Source organism: Physeter macrocephalus, chromosome 4 (genome assembly GCF_002837175.3).
Source record: "Physeter macrocephalus isolate SW-GA chromosome 4, ASM283717v5, whole genome shotgun sequence".
Taxonomy (NCBI): domain Eukaryota; kingdom Metazoa; phylum Chordata; class Mammalia; order Artiodactyla; family Physeteridae; genus Physeter; species Physeter macrocephalus.
This window is the reverse complement of record NC_041217.1, coordinates 9201171-9227329: the sequence shown is the minus strand read 5'-3', so window position 1 is coordinate 9227329 and position 26159 is coordinate 9201171. Positions and strand designations below refer to the sequence as shown.

Genomic DNA, 26159 nt, shown 5'->3' with positions numbered 1-26159 from the left:
AAAAAAAAAAAAAAAAAAAAGACAAGACCAGAGCTGAGGATGGGCTTCTCTGGCATCGTGTGTCACTTCATGGCTGTTCTGCACATCCTCACTGCCCTGTTCTGGACTGTGAGGTGGTTTCCAACACCCGATCCGAATTCCATTCCCTGCCTCGCCCTTCATTTCTGGTGTGAACCATAAACCATGGATATGAAGTTAAATTGTTCATTATCTATGTTCTCCTGCTCTAACTGCATACGAGAAACACCCCGGGCTAAACAGCCTGATCAGTCTATCACTTCTACATGGTCTGGACATTTTCCTTTCACCCCTGACCTGCCCGTTTAGATTCTAAACCTTGCCCTTCCCCTCCAGTTTGTATTGAGGTTTTAGATTTTTCATGTCAGTTTCATGATCAGAGCTCTCTCCCACTTAGGCCATTTAAGTCCTGTTTCTGGGTCCTTGTGACCTATTCCATCCTAGACCCAGCCACACTAGTGGGCATTTTGCTCTGAGTAACACAGAATAAAGGAATGAAGGAATGATCCCACCACTAACTGGCACTGTCAAAACATGCTTCAGATGCACAGATGTAACCGAGATGGGGTGTGTGTGTGTGTGTGTGTGTGTGTGTGTGTGTGTGTGTGTATCATTATATAATACTCACTTGTTAAATAATTTGGGAGCTCTGATTCAGATGTTAGTTTTAAACTGCATTACATATTGTTCAGATATTTTTAGGATGCTGACCCCGGAAAATAAACTGATTTTTCCTCTACTTTTAGATGGTCCGGTAGTCTATGCGGCATACTTAAAAACGGAGCACAGTGATGAAAATATTAAATTCTGGATGGCGTGTGAAACCTATAAGAAAGTTGCCTCACAGAGGAGCAGAACTTCTAGGGCCAAGAAGCTTTATAGGACTTACATCCAGCCACAGTCCCCTAGAGAGGTAACCACACCTGACAATGCCGCAACCAGAAATCAATACACCCCAGGAAAGCGTTAGTGTCTGTCAAGCACACGTATGTGCCAGCACTTTACATCCAGTACCTCCTACAGTGCTATGTAGTCAGTACTGTTAACCTTATTTTACAGATAAGAAACCTGAGAATCTGAGAAGTTAATTTAACTTCTTCAGTGTCACACAGCAGTTAAGTAGGAAAGTTAGCCCTGTCTGGCTCCAAAGCCTCTCCTCATTAAGTTATCTTAATTCCCAGGAAAGTGAAAAAAAAGAAGTCCTTGTAAGAAGAATTGACTCTGCTACAAGAAACAACAGATAGCATAGACGTGGTGACTTCCCCAGTGGGGGTGGGCAAAGTGTGCCATCACTGCTCACCTTAGTTTAAAACCAGCAAACCCAGCAAACATTCACACCGACATTCCTGCCAATCACTTACAACTGGAGAAAGGAAATAAAGAGTCATGAATGAAACGGACATCCTGAGACTTCTCCTGGTGGAGAGAAAACGAGGAATGAAAATTCTGGTCAAGAGGATAAGGGTAGAGGGTGGTTTATGAGATTCCTGTCTTTCAGGAGAGCCCAACATTATTGACTTGTTCCTCAAAACTCTTGTCTGGAAAATACTTGGTTTATTGAATAACCACTTCTCTCCTCTATTTCTCCACTTCTCTTCACTTTCTTCCCATTTCAGGGCATAGTCAGTTAAATCAACGTTCATGACTGTTAAGGACGATAAACTTCAAAAGAGCCCCAATTTCCCTTTTCTTTAAAAGAGGCCTCCATACCATAAACTCCTTGCTTACAGACTCCACTAACAAACCACTTGCATCTGCCTAAGGAAGCAACGGTTTCTGGTATTTCCCTGGTCTTGGCCCTCATGTTTTGTGGGGGGGGTTTTTTGGTTGTTTTTTTTTAATCTGGGATGTGGAGTTGGATGTTTACTTTTTCAAAAGCAAGTAGCTTATCTCTTATCAGTCTTTTAAGATACCAATGAAACTGCAAACAAAATTACCCTATTCCACTGAAAAGGAAAGGAGGAAAAAAATTAAACCTTTCCATTCCATTTTCATCTTCAATTATGCCTACTTATGTTCTACATGTAATTTCACTTTTCAGATTAACATTGACAGTTCGACAAGAGAAACCATCATCAAGAATATTCAAGAACCCACTCAAACGTGTTTTGAAGAGGCTCAAAAAATAGTGCATATGAACATGGAAAGGGATTCCTATCCCAGGTTTCTAAAGTCAGAAATGTACCAGAAACTTCTGAAGACTATTCAACCCAACAACAATTCTTGACCACCACTCAAAAGTTTAAATTGAAGATGGTACACTGAAAGTCCTGGCTTTGTGCTTTTAATATAAAAAAATTTAAAAAACTCTGGGCTTCCCAGGTGGCGCAGTGGTTAAGAATCCACTTGCCAATGCAGGGGACACGGGTTCGAGCCCTGGGCCCGGAAGATCCCACATGCCGTGGAGCAACTAAGCCCGTGCGCCACAACTACTGAGCCTGTGCTCTAGAGTCCGCGAGCCACAGCTACTGAGCCTGCGCTCTAGAGCCCACGAGCCACAACTACTGGAAGCCCGCGTGCCTAGAGCCTAAGCTCTGCAACAGGAGAAGCCACCGCAATGAGAAGCCCGCGCACCGCAACAAAGAGTAGCCCCCACTCGCCGCAACTAGAGAAAGCCCGCGTGCAGCAACAAAGACCCAACGCAGCCAAAAATAAATAAATTAAATTTTTAAGGATTTAATGCATGCCATGAGCCTTGCCGCCTTGCAGAAAACAATCCTGGAACAGGTGGGCCACCATTCTGACTGGCACAAGAGGAATGTCATGCTTCCTTTCTATTTACATCAAGATACCAGCATGTGTCACCTTGTGTGTCACAGAAATACTAATTTCAGTGACTAATTCGTAAAGAACACACTAGGGAGTCCCCAAGGCACCACTCTCATTCTTCAAGGAAAAAGCGTACACTATGTGTGACATAAGCCTAGTTCTTCCATCTTCTCAGTTTGATGAGCAATTCTCCCGTTTATCGCTATTACTCTGCTCAAGCAGAATCACGCACGGTCCCTGGAGCGCTAGTGCTCAGAAAGGAGCATCACTGAAAACCTCAGCACGGGCCGCACTGGGCTGCATCGCCTAATTTGGAAAAGGCTTCCCCACCTTGTAATCCCCTTGTTGTATGAGTCAACAGAAATTCTAAAGTGAGCAATTCAGTTCTGACTTAAATAATTGCTCGGATTCCTGGAACACTTGCTTTTTCTTAGAAATTTATTTTATTTATTTATTTGTTTTGGCTGCATTGGGTCTCCGTTGCTGAGGCGCGGGCTTCCTCTAGTTGCGGCGAGCGGGGGCTGCTCTTCATTGCGGTGCGCAGGCTTCTCATTGCGGTGGCTTCCCCTGTTGCGGAGCACAGGCTCTAGGCACGTGGGCTTCAGCCCCTTGTTGTATGAGTCAACAGAAATTCTAAAGTGAGCAATTCAGTTCTGACTTAAATAATTGCTCGGATTCCTGGAACACTTTCTTTTTCTTAGAAATTTATTTAATTTATTTATTTGTTTTGGCTGCATTGGGTCTCCGTTGCTGAGCGCGGGCTTTCTCTAGTTGCGGCGAGCGGGGGCTGCTCTTCATTGCGGTGCGCAGGCTTCTCATTGCGGTGGCTTCCCCTGTTGCGGAGCACGGGCTCTAGGCACATGGGCTTCAGTAATAGTGGCATGTGGGCTCACAGCTGTGGCTCGCAGGCTCTGGAGCGCAGGCTCAGTAGCTGTGGCGCACGGGCTTAGCTGCTCCGCGGCATGTGGGATCTTCCCGGACCGGGGCTCGAACCCGTGTCCCCTGCATCGGCAGGCGGATTCTCAACCACTGCGCCACCAGGGAAGTCCCCCTGGAACACTTTTGTACAAATATTTTCAGCTGCTTAACTTACATAACATAACAATTAGCCTAATGAAGACAAAATTCTATAAAACATACCAATCATGTGAGCTACTTGTTCTACACACCAGCGTCCCATCAGTATATCAGACAAGTTCAAGCGGTCCAGGTCAGCTTTCACTAGGGTATGATACAGTAATAGGTGGTACTAAAATCTCACTCGCCTACAAGAAAGGTGCATTTCTTGTTCATGCTGCACAATGACTGGGTCACCTGTAGCTCTGTTGCAGGTCTTTATTCTGGCCTTCAGACGAAAGGAGCAGCTCTTCCAGAACGGGTCCTTCTCACGTTTTTTTTGCGGGGGGGTGGGAGCAATGGCAGGACCACCTGATCGCCCTCCTGAAGTCTGACCTGCACGTGACACTGTGCATGGGTGTCACTGGCTGACACAAGTCCAATGAGCGAGGCTGAAATAAGTGGGACATGAAAGTACAATCTTCCTCCAAGAAGGGCAGGAATAACTGAGAACAATACCACCGTCTACCGCATCGGGTATCTGTATGAAAATATATGCAGCAACACACGGATGGGTTCATCAGCAGAGGACTTGGGAATGTTGAGAACTGCTGAACCATTCGGCCAGCCCCAAAAGACCCTTCCTCCTCTCAATCAGGAGGGAAGTTAAAGAAGGCAGATACAGATGCAGGCAGCTTCTAGGATAAGAATCCCTAAACATTTTACTATACAGTTAAGCTAAACATAAATATAAACACAAATTCGGAATACTATAACATGTAATCTAACACTGGTTTCCAAATCATCCCCCCACCTGCCCCCCACCCCATCTGCTTAACCCATGCAAGCAGGCTGGTGGCTAAGTCTCATTCCAGGATCTGTAGATTTCACCTGGTGGCTTGTTTTTTTTTTTCCTATTCCATAACTCATTTATTGTAGGATCCTTATTTTCTGTTCCTAATGAAGCACTCAGTCAAAATTTCTCTAAGTACAAAGTATAAAAAATTGCTTTTTATTTCCTTAAATAGGATTCTAGTTCTTTCAATACACACTGCAAATTACTGGCTTCCAGCTTCACTTGTTATGCCAGAAATGGCTTTCTGTTCCGATTTGTTCTGTTTTTTGGCTTGCCTACCCATTCAGCTGTCTCTCTAACAGGAACACCAGTTGCTGCCTCTGTATTCTCTGACCCCAGCTTCCTGTGTCTGTGATGAGGCGAGGCACATCTTAAAGTTAATTGCTGTGAAAACAAACTTCTTGTTTTAAGTGTAAGGTGGCATATAGTCCCCCATTGGGTAGAAATACCAAATCCATATCCTTTCCCTGTTACATTTTGATACAAGCCCCACCCCCATCTCGTCTGTCCTCTCGATTCAAACAATGCTTCTTCTGAACCATCTCCCACCCAAAGTCGTGAAGGCTACACTTGCTCCCGCGATACTAATGAACCAAGCTCTAATTTCGTGTCTTCCTAGGATAGCACGTTTCTTGCAGATTGCCAGCTTTCCCCAACCCTAATGCCTCCTTAGAAGGTGTTATTAGAATCTGCCTCTGTTTGAGTTTTTCTCTTGAATGCAAAATACCTTAATTGTTGTCTTTATTTTTGTATCAGTGCTGACAGAGCGGCTGAAGCCCAGGAGTCAAGGAGCCTGGCTTTCTGGTGCTAGGAGACTCATTAGATCCAATCTCTAATGTGAAGATCTAGGAAAACATGATCTTACCATTGCTATTCCCTCTGATTACTATTATTTCTTGTAACTGCTAACAATACTAAGATATTGTTAGTCAAAATCCTATGTTTCATCACGTGATCAACTGGCCTACATACACATTTCTGTCACTATCATTGAAAGTTACATTGTCTTATAATTTAGCAATTCAATTTCTCAGATATGCCAAGAGACTTCCTAGTCACCAAAAGAAGTTTAGTATTTTTCTCAGAGGGTTCATCTTGAATCTTGAGGATACTTGATCCCCCCAAAGATTCTGATTAATGTGTTAGATTTGTGAAAACTCACTTAACCCTCTTCTTCAAACACTGGTGCCCACAAAATAGTGGCTCAATTGGGAAAGTTCCTCCCACACGTTTGCCCCTATCTTACCACTTCAGAAGAGACCAGGGCTTCCCTGGTGGCGCAGTGGTTGCGCGTCCGCCTGCTGATGCAGGGGAACCGGGTTTGCGCCCCGGTCCGGGGGGATTCCACGTGCCACGGAGCGGCTGGGCCCGTGAGCCATGGGCGCTGGGCCTGCACGTCCGGAGCCTGTGCTCCGCAACGGGAGAGGCCACGGCAGTGAGGGGCCCGCGTACCGCAAAAAAAAAAAAAAAAAAAAGACAAGACCAGAGCTGAGGATGGGCTTCTCTGGCATCGTGTGTCACTTCATGGCTGTTCTGCACATCCTCACTGCCCTGTTCTGGACTGTGAGGTGGTTTCCAACACCCGATCCGAATTCCATTCCCTGCCTCGCCCTTCATTTCTGGTGTGAACCATAAACCATGGATATGAAGTTAAATTGTTCATTATCTATGTTCTCCTGCTCTAACTGCATACGAGAAACACCCCGGGCTAAACAGCCTGATCAGTCTATCACTTCTACATGGTCTGGACATTTTCCTTTCACCCCTGACCTGCCCGTTTAGATTCTAAACCTTGCCCTTCCCCTCCAGTTTGTATTGAGGTTTTAGATTTTTCATGTCAGTTTCATGATCAGAGCTCTCTCCCACTTAGGCCATTTAAGTCCTGTTTCTGGGTCCTTGTGACCTATTCCATCCTAGACCCAGCCACACTAGTGGGCATTTTGCTCTGAGTAACACAGAATAAAGGAATGAAGGAATGATCCCACCACTAACTGGCACTGTCAAAACATGCTTCAGATGCACAGATGTAACCGAGATGGGGTGTGTGTGTGTGTGTGTGTGTGTGTGTGTGTGTGTGTGTGTATCATTATATAATACTCACTTGTTAAATAATTTGGGAGCTCTGATTCAGATGTTAGTTTTAAACTGCATTACATATTGTTCAGATATTTTTAGGATGCTGACCCCGGAAAATAAACTGATTTTTCCTCTACTTTTAGATGGTCCGGTAGTCTATGCGGCATACTTAAAAACGGAGCACAGTGATGAAAATATTAAATTCTGGATGGCGTGTGAAACCTATAAGAAAGTTGCCTCACAGAGGAGCAGAACTTCTAGGGCCAAGAAGCTTTATAGGACTTACATCCAGCCACAGTCCCCTAGAGAGGTAACCACACCTGACAATGCCGCAACCAGAAATCAATACACCCCAGGAAAGCGTTAGTGTCTGTCAAGCACACGTATGTGCCAGCACTTTACATCCAGTACCTCCTACAGTGCTATGTAGTCAGTACTGTTAACCTTATTTTACAGATAAGAAACCTGAGAATCTGAGAAGTTAATTTAACTTCTTCAGTGTCACACAGCAGTTAAGTAGGAAAGTTAGCCCTGTCTGGCTCCAAAGCCTCTCCTCATTAAGTTATCTTAATTCCCAGGAAAGTGAAAAAAAAGAAGTCCTTGTAAGAAGAATTGACTCTGCTACAAGAAACAACAGATAGCATAGACGTGGTGACTTCCCCAGTGGGGGTGGGCAAAGTGTGCCATCACTGCTCACCTTAGTTTAAAACCAGCAAACCCAGCAAACATTCACACCGACATTCCTGCCAATCACTTACAACTGGAGAAAGGAAATAAAGAGTCATGAATGAAACGGACATCCTGAGACTTCTCCTGGTGGAGAGAAAACGAGGAATGAAAATTCTGGTCAAGAGGATAAGGGTAGAGGGTGGTTTATGAGATTCCTGTCTTTCAGGAGAGCCCAACATTATTGACTTGTTCCTCAAAACTCTTGTCTGGAAAATACTTGGTTTATTGAATAACCACTTCTCTCCTCTATTTCTCCACTTCTCTTCACTTTCTTCCCATTTCAGGGCATAGTCAGTTAAATCAACGTTCATGACTGTTAAGGACGATAAACTTCAAAAGAGCCCCAATTTCCCTTTTCTTTAAAAGAGGCCTCCATACCATAAACTCCTTGCTTACAGACTCCACTAACAAACCACTTGCATCTGCCTAAGGAAGCAACGGTTTCTGGTATTTCCCTGGTCTTGGCCCTCATGTTTTGTGGGGGGGGTTTTTTGGTTGTTTTTTTTTAATCTGGGATGTGGAGTTGGATGTTTACTTTTTCAAAAGCAAGTAGCTTATCTCTTATCAGTCTTTTAAGATACCAATGAAACTGCAAACAAAATTACCCTATTCCACTGAAAAGGAGAGGAGGAAAAAAATTAAACCTTTCCATTCCATTTTCATCTTCAATTATGCCTACTTATGTTCTACATGTAATTTCACTTTTCAGATTAACATTGACAGTTCGACAAGAGAAACCATCATCAAGAATATTCAAGAACCCACTCAAACGTGTTTTGAAGAGGCTCAAAAAATAGTGCATATGAACATGGAAAGGGATTCCTATCCCAGGTTTCTAAAGTCAGAAATGTACCAGAAACTTCTGAAGACTATTCAACCCAACAACAATTCTTGACCACCACTCAAAAGTTTAAATTGAAGATGGTACACTGAAAGTCCTGGCTTTGTGCTTTTAATATAAAAAAATTTAAAAAACTCTGGGCTTCCCAGGTGGCGCAGTGGTTAAGAATCCACTTGCCAATGCAGGGGACATGGGTTCAAGCCCTGGGCCGGGAAGATCCCACATGCTGCGGAACAACTAAGCCCGTGCGCCACAACTACTGAGCCTGTGCTCTAGAGTCCGCGAGCCACAGCTACTGAGCCTGCGCTCTAGAGCCCACGAGCCACAACTACTGGAAGCCCGCGTGCCTAGAGCCTAAGCTCTGCAACAGGAGAAGCCACCGCAATGAGAAGCCCGCGCACCGCAACAAAGAGTAGCCCCCACTCGCCGCAACTAGAGAAAGCCCGCGTGCAGCAACAAAGACCCAACGCAGCCAAAAATAAATAAATTAAATAAGTAAATTTTTAAAAAATCAGAAATGGAGTAGGAACGAAATAGAAGAAATCAAATTATAAATTGATTTCTAGTTCTCGAAGAGAAACAGATCCTGAAAGGACGGACTACAGAACTCTTATAACATGAATAACACAATTTATGGCATACCTACATAGCTCACTTAATATATAAGGAGAAGGAAGGCCTTTCTTCATGACAACAGTGTGATAAAGTTTTTACTGTAGAAATCCAACTAGATGGATGTTTTCTTACTAATGAAATTTTTCTGTCATAATGCACAGATCAGTTCTTTAAAAACTGTAGCTATATGAGTTTTGTCTCTAGCGTGAACGTACTCTTTAGATAGAGTGCTCGTAATAACTTTAATTAGTAGACAAATTTGGTACTCAAAGTATAATCAATTGTATTATATCATACGCCATATAAAAAGATGTGTTCTTCAGAGATATTTTACCTATAAAATCTTCCTACTATTACTTTCATAACTGAACTTCTATATTGCATATATCTTCTACGTGTGAAAAATTCCAAATGGGTCTAAGCTATTTAAATGTATGAATTTCCTCATTTATTTTCATACTTATTTTGCTATAGGGTAGAAAATTTGGTTCCTATATTTTGAGGTTTTTCTCCTCACAATTTGAATCCATCATCATGGTCTTGATAATCAATAAATCCAAATATAAACTAAAAACTTTATAAATATGTGATTTCTTTCAAAGACATGATAAAGTAATCTTTCTGGTAAAAGACTGTTTTTATCTTCCCTGTCATAGAATCTTCTTAGAATCTGTCAGAATATTCCAGAGGAAAGAACTCATGTCTGTTTCACTTGCTTTGTTCAGCACATAGCATAGGATAAATGTTCCTTAGTAATGGATAAATATTCTTTACTTCTGATAAAGAATAAGTTACTTAAAATATTTAATTTCATTTTTCCAAAGAATTAACTGTATGAAATTTCTGATCAAGATTTTTAGTTTTAGTATGAAAAGCGTTTCTCAGGTCTCAAATTTGACTGAAACAGCATTACTATTTTAAAATGCCTATAAACCTAAGCTGTATCACATGAAGATAAATATTAACTGGAATTATTCTCATTAAACAAAGAATTATTATAAATATAGAATCAATATTCAGGGGTTCATTTCTGGGAAAGATAATTAGCTGTGCAAGAGAACATTTTTTGTTAAAAAGTATAAAGCTGATTAATGGGGGCTCTAGTTACTTGTAGAAGGTGTTACCACAGTGGTCCAATTTTATCTCATCCACTGAATTTAATTTATTTCTTTTAAAAATACTAGTATAAGAACACAGGTCTAAGTCTTAGATATCTGAACTTGATAATGACCCCTAGGCACAATATGCCAGAAAAAAAATGTTTCCATGCGTTTCAAATAGTCTCCTCATCTCACTCCATCAGCAAGTGAGTATATGCATATGGGCAAGTCAGAAAGGTCATACATCCACGGCCTCGAGACACACGGTTTCGGGACACCTTGAGCCCTTCTCACGCAAATTAGACTAAATCAGCCAAACACTGATGTGACTAATAAATGGAATAACCAACATCCTTTGCTACTTCATTTTCCCCTTGCACTCCAACACAGGATAAGTCTAGAATTTTCAGTTTTGCTTATGTGCTGATTTTACCTTCCAAATACAGTCCCCTCTGCCCAGCCCTCAGAGCTGGTGCCACATGGTGACAAGAAACAAAAAGCTTTGGACCAAGCAACTGGATTAGTGCCTATTCACGCACCTCATGCCTTCTCTGTACCTCTAGTACCAATAGGCCTCGGTTTCCTCACCTATAAAATAAAGAAATGGGGCTAGCTGATGGAATGAGGCACACGCAGTGTGCTTTACATCCCATTGCTAATGCGTTCATCATTTCCTTCAAGCTTGGACTCACTGTGAAGAGGAATTCCTCCAAAAATGGATGTTTTCATGGGAAAGTGGATAATGAACTCTTCTGTGTTTAACACCAATTGAGGGAGTTCCAAATTTTTTTTACTTAGGAACAGAGAATTTAAACTTAAAGTGCTATCAGTTCAAGAACTCTAGGTGGAAGTATGTGTTTCATGTGACTGACAGTTAAAATAGTTTTCAGATTATTTTAACTTACTATCTTAACTCCTGTTTGTTTTTCTTAGGATTTTTAAAAATTAATGAATATTTCATTTTATTAAAACAATTCAAAAATTGATTGTATTTATCAAATGGCTACAAGGATATATTCACATTTACACATTTTTACATGATATTTGTTTTATCCTTATATTTTCAGATTAATAACTTAAAAACATTTTGTTAGAGTTCTGATATCAGAACCTGGATATATTAATGATTTTTTTCCCCATTTTTAGATATACATTTTCAAATTCTGGAGATGTACAAGATAAGCCTTCATTGTTTCCTCATGAAAATAAAGTCTTATCTTCTCCAAAAAAAGATAGCGACAGAGATTTGTACAATTCAGGTTCAAGCATCTTGGCAGAGACAAGCACTTTCCTGTTTATAACTTATCAGTCACACCACAGTTTTGGCAACTGCAAAGGACTTCTTACCAATTTTGGAAGGATGATTACAGAAAAGATATGTATGAAGCTTTCTTCAAAGACATAATGGGGTGTGATTTGAAGAAAAGCATAAGATCCTCCTGCCCCAAATATCTTTCCCATATCTAGGACCTGACATTTCCATCATGGTCATAAAAGATGAAAAATAGCATCTGAACTCAGGCTTTAAGTGAGCAGTGAAACACTAGTGCTGACACGTTACCTGTTGCTTAGCAGAAAGCAAAACTTGGGGAAAACAGAATACTGGCATATGGGGTGGCACAGAAAAAGAGGCTGAGAGAACAAAGATATTAGAGTAAATAGAGGTCACCACATACCAAACAGGAGTGGGAACTTGGGGGACAAATGGAAATGGATTTCTTATTAAAATCTCCCTTTGTTGATAATAGAAAACCAAAAGGGGAAGGAGGGGTTAGTTTAAAAAGCAAGTATTAAGAGGTACAAACTACTATATATAAAATAATAAGCTATAAGGATATATTGAACAGCACAGAGAATACTGCCAATATTTTAAGATAACTTCAAATGGAGTATCATCTATAAAAATTTTGAATCCCTATGTTGTACACCTGAAAACTAATATAATATAGTAAATCGACTATACCTCAATAAAAAATAATAATAAAATAAAGTATAGAGGAAAAAAAAGACTGTGCCTGTTCAGGCTATTTTGAAGTACTATTTCCCACTGAATAAACAGATGTCGAATGATTTTTTTAAAAAAGCAGTTATTCCCAACTGCTAAGTTTACATTTTAGTAGAAAAAAATGAATAGCATTCCTATAAAAATAAAAGAGCAAGTATTAAATTCCCCAATGAACAGTATTTATAGAAGCATTCCTTTAACAAAAACCTACCCAGCTCCTACTGAGTAGAGATATTGTAAATACGAACATTCATGAGAGGTTTCTTCTCTCAAGGATGTGTGAGCTCATAATTAAAATACAAAATACTAATGGCCAAGGTTGACGCGTGTACGGAGTGCTGTGGAATCCCAGCAGGAGCATCTACTTCTACCCTGGAGAACTTGGAAAGAGGAGAAGAGATGCTGTGTAAGATGATTCTTGAAGAGTAATTATCAGATCATTCAGAGGAAAGGAGAAGGCAGTGTGGAGTGAAACAAGGGCGCAAGAAGGGAAATTCTGCGGCAACTAGGAAGATTTAAAAGATGGTGGAGGCTCTGAAATCAGATCTAAGTTCAAATCCAACAGCAGCTTTGAGAATTTAAGAAACTGCTTAACTTCTCTGAACCTTGTCTTCTCTTCATCTGTAAAAGGATAACAACAGTAACATTAGTAACATCTTCCTCATAGGTTGCTGCATATTTAAATGCATATCCAGTCTGTACTGAGGTCAATAAAATTTAATCATACCATTAGGTGCCATAAAAGTCCAAGTGAGAGGCCATGATAGTCAGAGCTAGGCAAGTGAGGAGAAGGGAGACATTTCTGAGGGAGAGACTGTGAATTGGTCAGAGAAGGGAAATAAGGGAGATCAAGGCTGATGCAAAGCTTCTAATTTGAGCAGCAGGGCAGGTACAGATGCCATGAGCGGAGAAAGGCAGCCCGGGAAGGTGAACAGGACTCGGAGGCCTGCTGTGTGTGAGTGTCTACATGCCGTGCTTGGGACTCCAGAGAGAGGCAGAAATGTAGACCTGGGAGCTGTTAGCACGGCTGAGCCACTGACCAGAGAAGGTCTTACAGGGAAACTGCAAAACAGAGGGTAGAAACCCAAAGCACTCCATCAAACCTTAGAGAAAAAAATAACATACTAATGACTCAAATTCTCGTTGTAAGCTCATCATGATATTTGCAGTAACGATAATGATCGTTTATTGCGTTTTCCTCTGTGGATGTCGTGCCAAGTGTCTGAATACATCATTCATTCATTCAACAAACAGTTTCAGAGCACCTTCTGAATGCCAACCTGGTTCTCAGGTGAGAACCTGAGATGCACCAACAAACCTAGCAGAAGACATGGCTGCCCGCACGGAGCTTGCACTGTCTTGTGTAACAAAACAGTAACCAAATAAAGGATATCGCATCAGATTATGACAAGCGCTACAAAGAAAGGATGACAGAGAGCAGCGAAGGCAGGACGGGGACAACTGGAGGCAGCCGTCGGGGGGCTTCTCTGCAAAGCTCGTGTGCCCCTCCCTCCTGACAGCCCTAATCGAGGCCGGGGACCCCAAGGCTTTGCGAAGTTAAATAACTTTTTCAGTGCCTCTCGGCTAGAACCAAGATTTTTCTGACTCTCATACCTTGACCACGACAAGTACAGCCTCCCACAAACAAGCTAAATGGCAAGTAAATGCACAATGACCTAATATAGTAAAATACATATTCAAATGTAAACTGCTATTACCTACACAGACTGTTTTAATACGGAAATGGTCACTATTTAGCTACCGCTAGTTACTGCTGCTAATAAGCTCGTACAGATTGGTTGAAAATATCGCTGATGCTTAGGTTTCTGCTAGAAAGAAGAACTACCAGGCAACTGACTGATGTAATGATGCCCAAGTTCCAGTAATAAGATGAAACCTCCTCTCTTTGGTTAGCAAATACGTTGTTGACTCCAGGAACTGAAACACACATATTGAGTAGTCAGCTGATGTTTATGAAAATGATGCAGGGGGAGAAGGAGCCAAGCCTGTTGAGAGGTTGGAGGTCATGGTACTTACTGTGCAGCGTCCCACGCTGTCACCGCTGTCCTGGATGAAAAATGAGCAGGAGGTCCAGGCTCAGGACCACGGCCATGGCCAGTCAGTACTAACGGCTAAATCTTCAGATTGAGAGGCTGGAGGAAAGGTGTGGGCAGAGAGTGAAAATGTCATTAGAAACACTAAAAGCCAAAGAAAGAAAGTGCTGAAAGAATCTAGAATCAACGGCCAAAAAATTTAGAGAAAATCAAGTAGGAAATCATGAGGGTATTTTAGTTATTTTCACAAGCAGCATCTTTCTCATCTGAGGTCATTTTAAAAAAATCTATCAGCCATACATGTGGCAGCATCTGCCACCTTCTGAAGACACCACCCAACATCCGGCACCTACCACTGTCACGGTCAGTTTTGCTTAGAATTAGGAACCAGTCACTTAGGGCTTAGATCCTTTATCTAAGTATAAAGAAATGTGTTTATAGAAAGGATTTGACCAGTGGCATTTTCAAATTTTAACACTTTATGGGCAGAATGCCTTAGAAAGAATAACACATTTTCAAAAATCAATAACGTCTTCAGAGTTCAGGAAAAATATTGATATCCACTCTTTTACTTGAGCCTCAAAACAATCCTACCAGGATGAATTTTTATCCCCGATATGTGAGAAGGAGAGTAGTGAGACCCAAAGGGCACATGGGCCGGTGGTTGAGTGGTGAGGGTCTAGCATGCGAACAGAAATCCAGTAGCAGGTGGTAACAGGAACTGCCCTGCAGAGGTATGGCGTGAGGTAAGTGAGTTGATGCATTCAGACTCCCAGACCACTACATATACCTGGCAGGTCACCGTGAGCCTAAAAAGGTAGTTATTAAGACAGAGCATGGGATTTTAGAGAATAACGGCATGTGAGAATCAAAATGGAGGAAATCCGCAGATGGGATACAAGAGAAAAATAAAATGAAATACAAAGGGGCAACAGAAGAAGCGCTATTGTAAACGCAGGGGGCAGCAGCCTCAGAGGACAGTCGCTAGAAGGCAGGAGGGGGAAATGAAGAAATAAGCCGCATGCAGAAGTGCTATGATAGTAAACAAGCTTATAATGATAAACACCCCCTTAGAGAGCCTCCATTCTTAAAAAGGAAAGGAAACTTTTCAATACAAGAAAGGAATCTGCCAGATCTATAAACATACTTAGTTTGCAACTTATCCTGTAAAAGGAATGGTCTACAGAAAGAGGTGGGACAACCTACTGGATAATTTGACTTCTTGACAGGGTTACAGCTCATCTTGCTGCTTCTAATTAATCACGTATTTAGCTACATTATTAGACACTTAGATGTGTTTTCCTGGCAGCAACGGTAACTGAGTTCTTTCTCACAGGCCTGTGCTAGTGAGCAGAATAATAAAAGACAGTTAAGGTAAATATAGTCTGCTTTCATGCTGTAAGGCTGTCTGATAGCACCCCAGCCCTTTGGTGATTTATACACAAGTTACATCCCAAGTAACCAAGCCTAAAATTGGACTGTACGTGCTAGCTCAGTTTTTATGTCTCAGTGTGGCAGTTTGTGTCTAGAGTTGCCACAAATGAATGTTAGTTACTATCAGCTTAAAGCTTTGGTGAAAAGTGTCATCAATGCTTATTCTTTGAGAAGAGGAAAAAGAAAAAAGATACTGAGGTTCTGTTTCCAGGAAAAAAAAACTTGGAAGCTACTAGGTGCCAGGCACTGTGATCGTCATTTTGCATTTCTTATCTCATTTAAGTCTCACAATAAATGTGCCAAGAAGTTATTATTAACTACATTTTAACCTTGAGAAAACTAAGCTTCAGAGAGATTAAAAACTTGTCCAAGTTCACTCAAGGAACCAAAAAACCAAGCCAGGACTAAAACTAAGAACTTTCTGGCTCTGAAATAACCGCTCTTCCCATAAATCAAATGAGATTTTGATGATTAAAGACCAAAACTGCAACTTCTTTCAGTCACATGCTTAAAATTAGCCTCTGAAATTGAGGAGACTTTTTGTGACTGAGCAATGACTGATTTTCTTAATAAATCTCAAAAGAGGTATTGTCATCATTCAAATGCTACTGTAAGGATGGTCACAGCCATCATCCTAAACACAGACAAGTTAGAAAGTTCTTTCTATGCAACATGCAACAGTTATTGATATGTGCACTCTGAGGCACATTCTAAGAAAAATAAAAAACCATGGAGACTTAATTTTAAAAGATATTACTGTCTTCAGTAATTCCCTATCTTTCCAAAGGCAAGGAAATTGTTCAGACAAACTGAACTGAATAAACTGAATTTTCTGAAATGAGTGCCCGTTCAGAACACAGGACTATGTTCAGAAACCATCACGGCCCTTCTCGCTTGCTAGAGTCCTCTGGAGCAGTCTCTCACCCACTGCAGCGTCACCAATCATCTACCCCCTGTCTGAGATCGCCACCTGAACTCCAGACGGGAACTGCGCGATGCCACCACACTTCAGAACCCCTATGTACACTCACCTTCCTTGTCAGTTACTGCACTAAAGATGTAGTACATTATCATCACCCATGTTCAGTAACTCTGAAAAGTGGGTGAGCTGAATCCCATTTTTCAGGTGACGAAACTGTCACTTACCTGAAGTCATAAACCTAACAACTGATGGAGCCAGGCAGCAATCCAAGCCCAGGTCTTTCTGATTCCAAGGCTGATTCTTGTCCCTCTCACCCTGACCGCCTCTCTGCATAATTTCCAGTTCCCACTCGTGGTTCCAGAGCTCTCCTGATCTTTTTGTGTCTATAACTGAATGCCACTTTTTCTCCTTATAATTCATCTCTGCTTTCTTTTTCTCCTGGATTCTTTATGAGGATTAACGGCATCACTTACCCACTGTAATATATTTGTACGTTCACTTGTCTACCTCTTCCACTAAATTCTCAGTCACCTTTGTGTGCCTACAACCCGTCGGAGAGCCTGGCAAAAAGTCTGACACGTTGAACATATAAGTCTTTGCTTGGTAAATGACGCTCTCCGGTCACCTCAGCCGGAACCCCGGAGGTCACCCAAGCCTCACTCCTCCCCTGCCCCCGAGACCAGTACAAATCAAGCCTCATCCGTTCTACTTTAAACGTCTCGTGAAGCGGTCTTCAGTTTTCCCCCGTGACTGCCTTAGTTACGGTTTCCATTCCCACCTCTTGCTTGGATTACCACAGCTCTCTTCTGAATGACGGAAACACCCTTCTCTCTGAGGTGATTCTCGCCAAAAGCACTGTCCACCAAACGCGATCCGGTTCTTCAGGAACTCCTCACCGCCTCTACCATGATACACGTCTCTTCAGAGCTCTTACCTTGCAAACCGCTCTCATCTCGTCCTTCGCTGGCTCTCGCGCGCTCTCTCTCTCTACCCCCCACACCTCCATACAAACTGTACGGTCCAGCCATTACGCACTGCTTATAAGCCCCTTAAACCTATGTGCTTTTTCTCCACTGTGTGGCTTCTTGCACAAGAAATGCCCTTTATCCATTTACTTACCTCATAAACTTCTAATTAAGAGGCCAGTCAAAGGTTAATCTTTGTCATCCCTTTAAAGGGACAGTCTTCACGCCTGGTGGATCAAGATGGCAGAGTAGGGAGATCCTGAGCTCACCTCTCCCCAGGGACACACCAAACTACAACCACACACAGAACAACTCTCTCTGAGAACAGCCTGAAGACCAGCAGGACAGATTTTCTACAACTAAGGATATAAAGGAAAGGCCACATGGAGACGGGAAGAAAGGGAAGAGACGCAGTCTAGTCACAACCCTCACCCCCGGGGCAGGGCCCACAGGCAGGAGGGACATCACAACCACAGATGCCCCCTGAGGAGCAAGGGGTCCATGCCTCACGCGGGGCTCCCCAACTCAGGGGACCTGCACAGGGAAGACGAGCCCCATGATGTCAGACCTGGAAAGCCAGTGGGACTTACATCTGGGAGAGCCAGAGAGCTGCGGGAAACCGAGACTCCGCTCGTGAAGGGCTGGGGCACAGACTCACCCTCACTGCGTCTCAGCACAGGGGAAGCAACTTGGAGAGTGCCTGGGTTATATGAGGAGGAGATCCGTTGACTAACATTAGGGCCTGTGCTGGAGGGACAGGGATCTGGTAAAACTTTCTTCAGGGACAGAAGCGCTGGCACGTGCCATTTTGTTGTGCTCTCTTTCTACCTACCTGGCCTGGCACTGGCAGGTGCCACTTCTGTCACTGGCCATCATCTCGGCTAAAACCATGCACCCACCCTGGTGTTCTCCTAAGGACCAGCCCCGCTAACAGGCCCATCCCAGCTGGCCCTTCCAAAGCAGCTCCCACCCGCCCCTGCCTGGCAAGTGGCCTGTGTCAGCATCAGTGGCCCCTCTAAAGCAGCTCCTGCTCCAGGGGGCCAGCCCCCAGCCACAGCATGTTCACAACAGCCATGGCAAGGCCTCAGGGCCAGTCACACTGGGGGCCAGCCCCACACATCAGCATGCCCACAGCAGTTGCGTGCAGACCTCTCAGCCAGCTGGCCTGAGGGCCAGCCCTGCCCGCCAGCATGCCTGCAGCAATCACAGCCCAACCACAGAAAAAGGGCACATACAGTCCACACAGGAGATACACCTGGAGCACCTGGCTCTGGTGACCAGGGGGGACTGTGCCACTGGGTCCCGCAAGACACCTTCTACATAAGGCTACTCTTTAAAGACTGGGAGATACATACCTCACATGCCTAATACACAGAAACAAACACAAAGAGTTAGGCAAAATGAGGAGACAAAGTAATACCTTCCAAACAAAAGAACAAGACAAAACCTCAGAAAAGGAACTAAACGAAATGGAGATACAAAATTTAACAGGTAAAGAGTCCAAAGAAATATTCATAAAGATACTCATTGAACTTTGGAGAAGAATGGATGAACTCAGTGAGAACTTCAGCAAAGAGACAGAAAATATAAAAAACCAATCAGAGCTGAAGAATACGATAGCTGAAATGAAAAACATACTACAGAGAATCATCAGCAGATTTGAGGATGCAGAAGAACAGATCAGCAATCTGGAAGACAGGGTAATGGAAATTAACCAACTGGAACAGAAAAAAAAAAAAAAAGAATCCAAAAAAATGAGGATAGGGCTTCCTCGGTGGCGCAGTGGTTGAGAGTCCGCCTGCCAATGCAAGGGACACGGGTTCGTGCCCCAGTCGGGGAAGATTCCACATGCCGCAGAGCGGCTGGGCCCGTGAGCCATGGCCGCTGAGCCTGCGCGTCCGGAGCCTGTGCTCCGCAACGGGAGAGGCCACAACAGAGAGAGGCCCACGTGCCGCAAAAAAAAACGACGATAGTTTAAGGGCCCTCTAGAACAACATCGAGTGTGCTAACATTCGCATGATAGGGGTCCCAGAAGGAGAAGAGAAAAAGAAACAATGACAGAAGACCTATCTGAAGATAATGGCTGAAAACTTTCATAACCTGGTGAAGAAAACAGTCATCCAAATCCAGGAAGCTATAAAAAAGAAAAAATTACAGGTGAAAATCTCTGAGGAACACAGATGCAAAAATCCTCAACAAAATACTAGCATGCCAAATTCAACAATATATTAAAAGGATTATTCACCATGATCAAGTGATATTCATTCCAGGGATGCAAGGATGATTCAATATCTGCAAATCAGTCAGTGTGATATACCACATTAACCAAATGAAAAATAAAAATCGTATGATTATATCGATGCAGAAAAAGCATTTGACGCAAATCAGTCAGTGTGATATACCACATTAACCAAATGAAAAATAAAAATCGTATGATTATATCAATAGATGCAGAAAAAGCAATTGACAAAATTCAACATCCATTCATGATAAAAAAACAACCTCTTAACAAATTAGGCATAGAAGGAACATATCTCAACATAATAAAACCCATATACAACAATCCTACAGCTAGCATCATACTCAATGGTGAAAGGTTGAAAGCATTTCCTCTAAGATCGGGAACTAGATGAGGATGCCCACTATTACCACTTTAATTAAACATTGTATTGGAAGTCCTAACCACAGCAATCAGAAAAGAAAAGAGGCTTCCCTGGTGGAGCGGTGGTTGAGAGTCCGCCTGCCGATGCAGGGGACATGGGTTCATGCCCCGGTCCGGGAAGATCCCACATGCCGCGGAGTGGCTGGGCCCGTGAGCCATGGCCGCTGAGCCTGCACGTCCGGAGCCTGTGCTCCACAACGGGAGAGGCTGCAACAGTGAGAGGCCCGCGTACCGCAAAAAAAAAAAAAAAAAAAAGAGATAACAGGCATTCAGATTGGAAAGGAAGAAGTAAAACTGCAACTATTTGCAGATGACATGATACTATATACAGAAAACACCCAAAGACTCCACCAAAAATCTATTAGAACTAATAAATAAATTAGTAAAGTGGCAGGACCAAAATAAATATACATAAATCTGTTGCAATTCTATACACTAATAACCAAACTATCAGAAAGAGAAATTAAGAAAACAATCCCATGTACTATTGCATAAAAAAGAAAAAAAATACCTAGAAATAAACTGAGCCAAGAAGGTGAAAGAGCTATACTCTGGGAACTGTAAAACACTGATAAAAGAAAGTGAAAACAACACAAACAAATGGAAAGATATATTGTACTAGTGAATTAGAAGCACTAATATCATTAAGATGTCCCCAAGCAATCTAAAGACTCAATGAAATACCTATCAAAATACCAATGGCATTTTTCACGGAATTGGAACAAATAATTCAAAATTCTGTACTGAACAACAGACCGTGAATAGCCAAAGAAATTTTTAAAAAGAAGAAAAAAGCTTGAGGTATCATGGTCTCTGATTTCAAACTATATTACAAAAGTATAGTAATCAAAACTGTATGATACTGGCACAAAAACAGAAACATAGATCAATGGAAACAACAGAATAGGGAGCCCAGAAATAAACCCACGTATATATAGTTAATTAATGTACGACAAAGGAGCCAAGAATGGAAAAGACAGTCTCTTCAATAAATGGTGGTGGGAAAACTGAAAAGCTACATGCAAAAAAATGAAACTGGACCACTTTCTTATATCACATACAAAAATAAACTAAAAATGGATTAAAGCCTTGATTTTAAGACCTGAAACCATAAAACTCCTAGAAGAAAACATTGGCAGTATGCTCTTTGATATGTCTTGGAAATATTTTGTTTGGATCTGTCTCCTCAGGCAAAGGAAACAAAAGCAAAAATTAAAAAATGGGACTACATCAAACCAAAAAGCTTTTGCACCATGAAGCGAACCATCAATAAAATGAAAAGGCAACCTTCTGAATGGGAGAAGATACTGGCAAATGATGTATTCGGTAAAGGGTTAATATCCAAAATATACAAAGAACTCACACAACTCAGTATAAAAAACAGTAAACAATCTGATTACAAAATAGGCAGAGGATATGAATAGACATTTTTCCAAAGAAGACATGAAGATGGCCAAAAGACACATGAAAAGATGCTCAACATCACTAATCATCAGGGAAATGCAAATCAAAACCTTAATGAGATATCACTTTACACCTGTCAGAATGGCTATTATCAAAAAGACAAATAACAACAAATAACAAGTGTTGACGAGGATGTGGATAAAAGGGAATCCTCCTGCACTGCTGGTGGGAATGTAAATTGGTGTAACCTCTATGGAAAACAGTATGGAGATTCCTCAAAAAATTATTTAAAAAACTGCCATATGATCCAGCAATTCCACTTCTGGGTATTTATCCAAAGAAAACAAAAAGGCTAATTTGAAAAGATAAAAGTGAGCACTCTTATGCTCACTGCGGGACTATTTACAGTAGCCAAGATATGGAAGCAACCTAAGTGCTTAAAAGTGGATAAAGAAGATCTGGTATCTATAAAAACAATGGAATATTACTCAGCCATAAAAAAGAAATATATCTTGCCATTTGAGACATGGATGAACCTAGAGGGTATTATTATGCCAAGCGAAGTAGGTGAGACAGAGAAAGACAAATAACATACAATTTCACTTATATGTGGAGTCTAAAAAACAAAACAAAACAGAAACCGACTCAGATACAGAGAGCAAAGCGGTGGCTGCCAGAGGGGCGGGGTGTGGGAAGCTGGGTGAAACAGGTGAAGGGATTAAAAAGTACAAACTTCCAGTTATAAAATAAATAACTCACGAGGATGTAAGGTACAGCATAGGGAATATAGTCAATAATATTGTAATAACTTTGTATGGTGACAGATGGTTACTAGACTTATCGTTATGATCAATTTCTAATCGATATAAATGTAGAATCACTATGTTGTTTACCTGAAATTAATATAATATTGTGTGTCAACTATACGTCAATAAAAATGATAGAAATAGGAAATAAAGTGATAGTCTTCAAACACATGATCCTTTTGCACAAAACTTCTAATCATTAAAATATGTACACCTGAGGGGCTTCCCTGGTGGCGCAGTGGTTGAGAGTCCACCTGCTGATGCAGGGGACACGGGTTTGTGCCCCAGTCCGGGAGGATCCCACATGCCGCGTAGCAGCTGGGCCCGTGAGCCATGGCCGCTGAGCCTGCGCGTCCGGAGCCTGTGCTCCGCAAAGGGAGAGGCCACAACAGTGAGAGGCCCGCGTACAGCAAAAAAAAAAAAAAAAATGTACACCTGATTTTCCAGGTTCAAAATATGGAAATTTATTGCTTGCATTAAATATCACCAGTTATTTTATCTTTTCTGTTATTGTTCTTATATTTCAGTTGATCTGACCTTCATTAGTAGGTAGCATTTGTAGCAGAAAAATAATATATGAGACATTAACCAAGATTTTTCATCTGTGTATGGGTGAGAGGGGTGAAGGTGTCAAAAGGTATAAACTTCCAGGTATAAAATGAGGAAGTCACGGGGATGTAATGTACAGTATGGTGACTATGGTTAACAATACTTTACAGTATATTTGAAAGCTCCTAAGAGAATAAATCTTATAAGTTCTCATCACAAGAAAAAAAATATTTTGTCCCTACATGTGGTGATGGTAGACTTACTGTGATCATTTCATGATAAAAACAAATATCAAATCTTTACATTGTACACCTGAAACTAATATAATGTTATATGTCAACTGCATCTCAATTTTTAAAAACACATTTTTACTTTCATGTTCTCCTATTTTGTCAGCAGCAAACAGCGGCAGCTCAAGGAAGCAGAAAGAGCACGAAAAGCAAATGGTCAAAGTCTTGGCTTTTGAGTTCCAAAATAAAGACCTGAAACTTGTAGTGATGCCAAAGATCTTAAAAGATTTTTATTTGCAAGCACAGACTTTTCCTACTTTCAAAGGCTGTCTTGAAAACCCAAGCATAATGTTTATGCTGTTAGAAAAATAAATAAAGAGGTCTCTACTAAGGAGCACTTAGAATCACTCTTTACTGAAATTTTCCAAACTTTCTGTCTTTAGCATGGAAAATTTTAATTCAAGTTTATGTCTTATAGTTGTATCTATTCCCTTCGCTTTCTAGTATTTATACTTTATTTTGCCAATAGAACTTTAGCAAACAACTCATCAGAAAAATCTGCTTTACTCTGACTGAAGTCATAGCTCTCTGATAAATACTGTTTCCATAAACACACTTGGGTCTTCTCAGTTCCGCACTTTTCCCTGTTAGATTTCACCTGCGTGAAATATCTGCCCCTTTTCTCTTGGCTTTAAATAAATCCTGTGCCTCCCTCAATATCCAGTTTAAATCCCACTATGTTTTCCCAAAGTCCTTCATGATCACCCCTGGCTAGAAAGCCATCTCTCTCTCTCTCACCTCTGAATGCCCACAGCAACCATTATCAATGAAATCCATGTGCCGTAAATCTTGTGCCATTTTGCCATAATTTTTATCTTTATTGAACTACTTCTTAAAATTTTTATTATCATATTCTTTTCAAGAATAGTACTCTTATTTCTGCAACTAGAGTATAAATTTTTGGAGGGAACTAAATATGTTTTCCGCCTTTATATCCACCAGAGACCACATCAGTGGGTTGAAAGGCATAAATGCTAAAAGCACATTTGATATGGTATTTTATCTTTGGTGATGATGATTATAGTAACAACAATAACAATAACAATAATAATAATTTACTAAGCATCTACTATGTGCCGGGTGCTATGCAAATCACTTCATGTGGATTATCTCCTTTAACTCTCACATAAACTTATGAATTTGGTTCCATTATTACCTTCATTGTTTAGCAGATAAGACAGACTTTAGAGTCCTGAGAAGTGTTAAGTTATTCGCTCTAAGCCACACAGCTAGAAGTGGGAAAACCGTAACTTAGTTTAAATCTTCAATGTTAAATTTCTAGTTGTAGGAATCCACATCTAGGACTTCCTCAGACGGACAAAATTTTATTATCTGTTTTTTGATGTCATGGTTTTAGGAAATGTATTCTTTATTAAAAGCCAATCTCCATTCCAGTATCTAGATCATCTGAGAGCAAGGGGAAGGCCCTCTGCAATGGTCTCCAGAAGGAAGAGTGAGTGGGTGGTGTTAAGGGTGCTTCATGGCTTTAATGAGGTGACATAAATTTTCAGGGAAAAAAACACTAAATCACATGCATAGAAAACCTAGTGAACCAGAACTCTGCAATAAATAATGATAAATATTACACAAAGGTTTCTAAATATCAGAACTAGTGATAATTCTGAAAAACAACTAGGCAGTTAAAAAGTTCAACATGGAATAAAATAATTATTGTCAACTAAATCACTGTGAGAGAGAAGAGTGTTTTTTTAAAACCTCCTAATCGGATCTGGAATTGGTGAAATCATCTGCAAGTGAAACCTAACTGAAGAAGATGAAGACAAAGAGACTGTAAAGTGTTCTGCGTACCATACTATCTGTTCCTGGTTTATTGCTTCCTACACACAAAGAACTATTACACATGAAGGAGGATGAACTATTAAGGGACCTCTCAATAGTTAGGGTGTCTAATAAGACATTTCAAAACTAACAGTTGCAAAAATTAATTCTTGATCTTCCTCCAAAACCTATTCCTCCCCAGTTTCCCTCACCTCAGGAAACACCACTGCCTCTTCCCAGTTCTGAACTTTTCCGTGTTTCAGGTTTGCTTCACTGGCCTAAAATCCCTGCCCCTTCCCCTTGGCTTGAAACAAACCCTGTGCCTCCCTCAATATCCAGTCCAAGTCCCACCATGTTTTCCCACAGTCCTCATGATCATCCCAGGTTAGAACACTCTCTCACGTCTGAGTGCCCACAGCAACCACCATCAACGCAATTCATGGGCCACAAATTTAGGCCCCAGCCCTTGGAATCTTCCTGAACTCTGCTCCTTCTGTCACAGCCCACATGCAATGCATCAGTCAATCTGGTCATCTCTTCCTTTGAACTATACCCTGAATCCTGTCGAGCCACTACTTTGACCAAGCCACTGTCACACTGTGCCTGGACTATTGCAGTAGACCCTTAGCTGGCCTTACAGTTTCTACCTCTCCATTTCCATCATTTTCCCCAACACACACACACACACACACACACACACACACACACACACGCCAGAGTATTCTTTTAAAAATCAGATTATGTCACTCTTCAAAATTCTCCAGTGATTTCAATAGCACTCAAGGAAAATGCCCCAAATCCTTGCCATAGACTAACAGATCCACCGATACCTCACCATCAAGCCTAACTAATCTTCCTGCTACCATTCCCTACTGCTCTAATACCACCAGCAAAAACCCATCACCCTTCCCTCTACTCCAGACATGGGGTCTCTTTGCTCTTCTATGAACTCATCATCCTCTTCTCCCTCTACCCCAGGGCATTTTCACTTGCTAATCCCTGGGCCTGGGACACTCTCAGTTCAGTTCTCCGCTCAAATGCCTTAGGGAGACATTCTCTGATCACTCTACACAAAGGAACATTATTATCGTCACCACCTCTTTCTCTTCCCCTAAACCTTATTATTCTTCACAACACTTGTCAATCCCTAACATGTTATTTTAATATATATTATCATATACAAAGTATATATATATATATATATATATATATTTTTTTTTTTTTTTTTG

The 26159-nt window shown here is 41.4% G+C and overlaps 1 protein-coding gene and 1 long non-coding RNA gene across 15 annotated transcripts in view; one reads left to right on the top strand and one right to left on the bottom strand.

The window, feature by feature from the left end:
• The window catches only part of LOC112066691 (uncharacterized), a 330402-nt gene that overhangs the window by 161443 nt on the left and 142800 nt on the right, over positions 1-26159 (bottom strand). For 12 of the 14 annotated variants that reach the window (XR_003679301.1, XR_008617015.1, XR_008617011.1 and 9 more), the window contains one exon: positions 14103-14218. This is a non-coding gene — a long non-coding RNA (uncharacterized lncRNA). Of the gene's footprint in view, positions 1-3419; positions 4385-11067; positions 12687-14102; positions 14219-26159 lie in introns of those variants that run through there. The other 2 variants (XR_002892796.3, XR_002892797.3) reach the window with 2 other exon arrangements.
• Positions 6675-8459, top strand: LOC114486093 (regulator of G-protein signaling 13-like). The gene is made up of 2 exons (XM_028488304.2): positions 6675-7085; positions 8214-8459. The coding sequence occupies exons 1-2, from the start codon at positions 6675-6677 to the stop codon at positions 8397-8399; spliced, it is 597 nt and encodes a 198-aa protein (XP_028344105.1). The 3' UTR covers positions 8400-8459.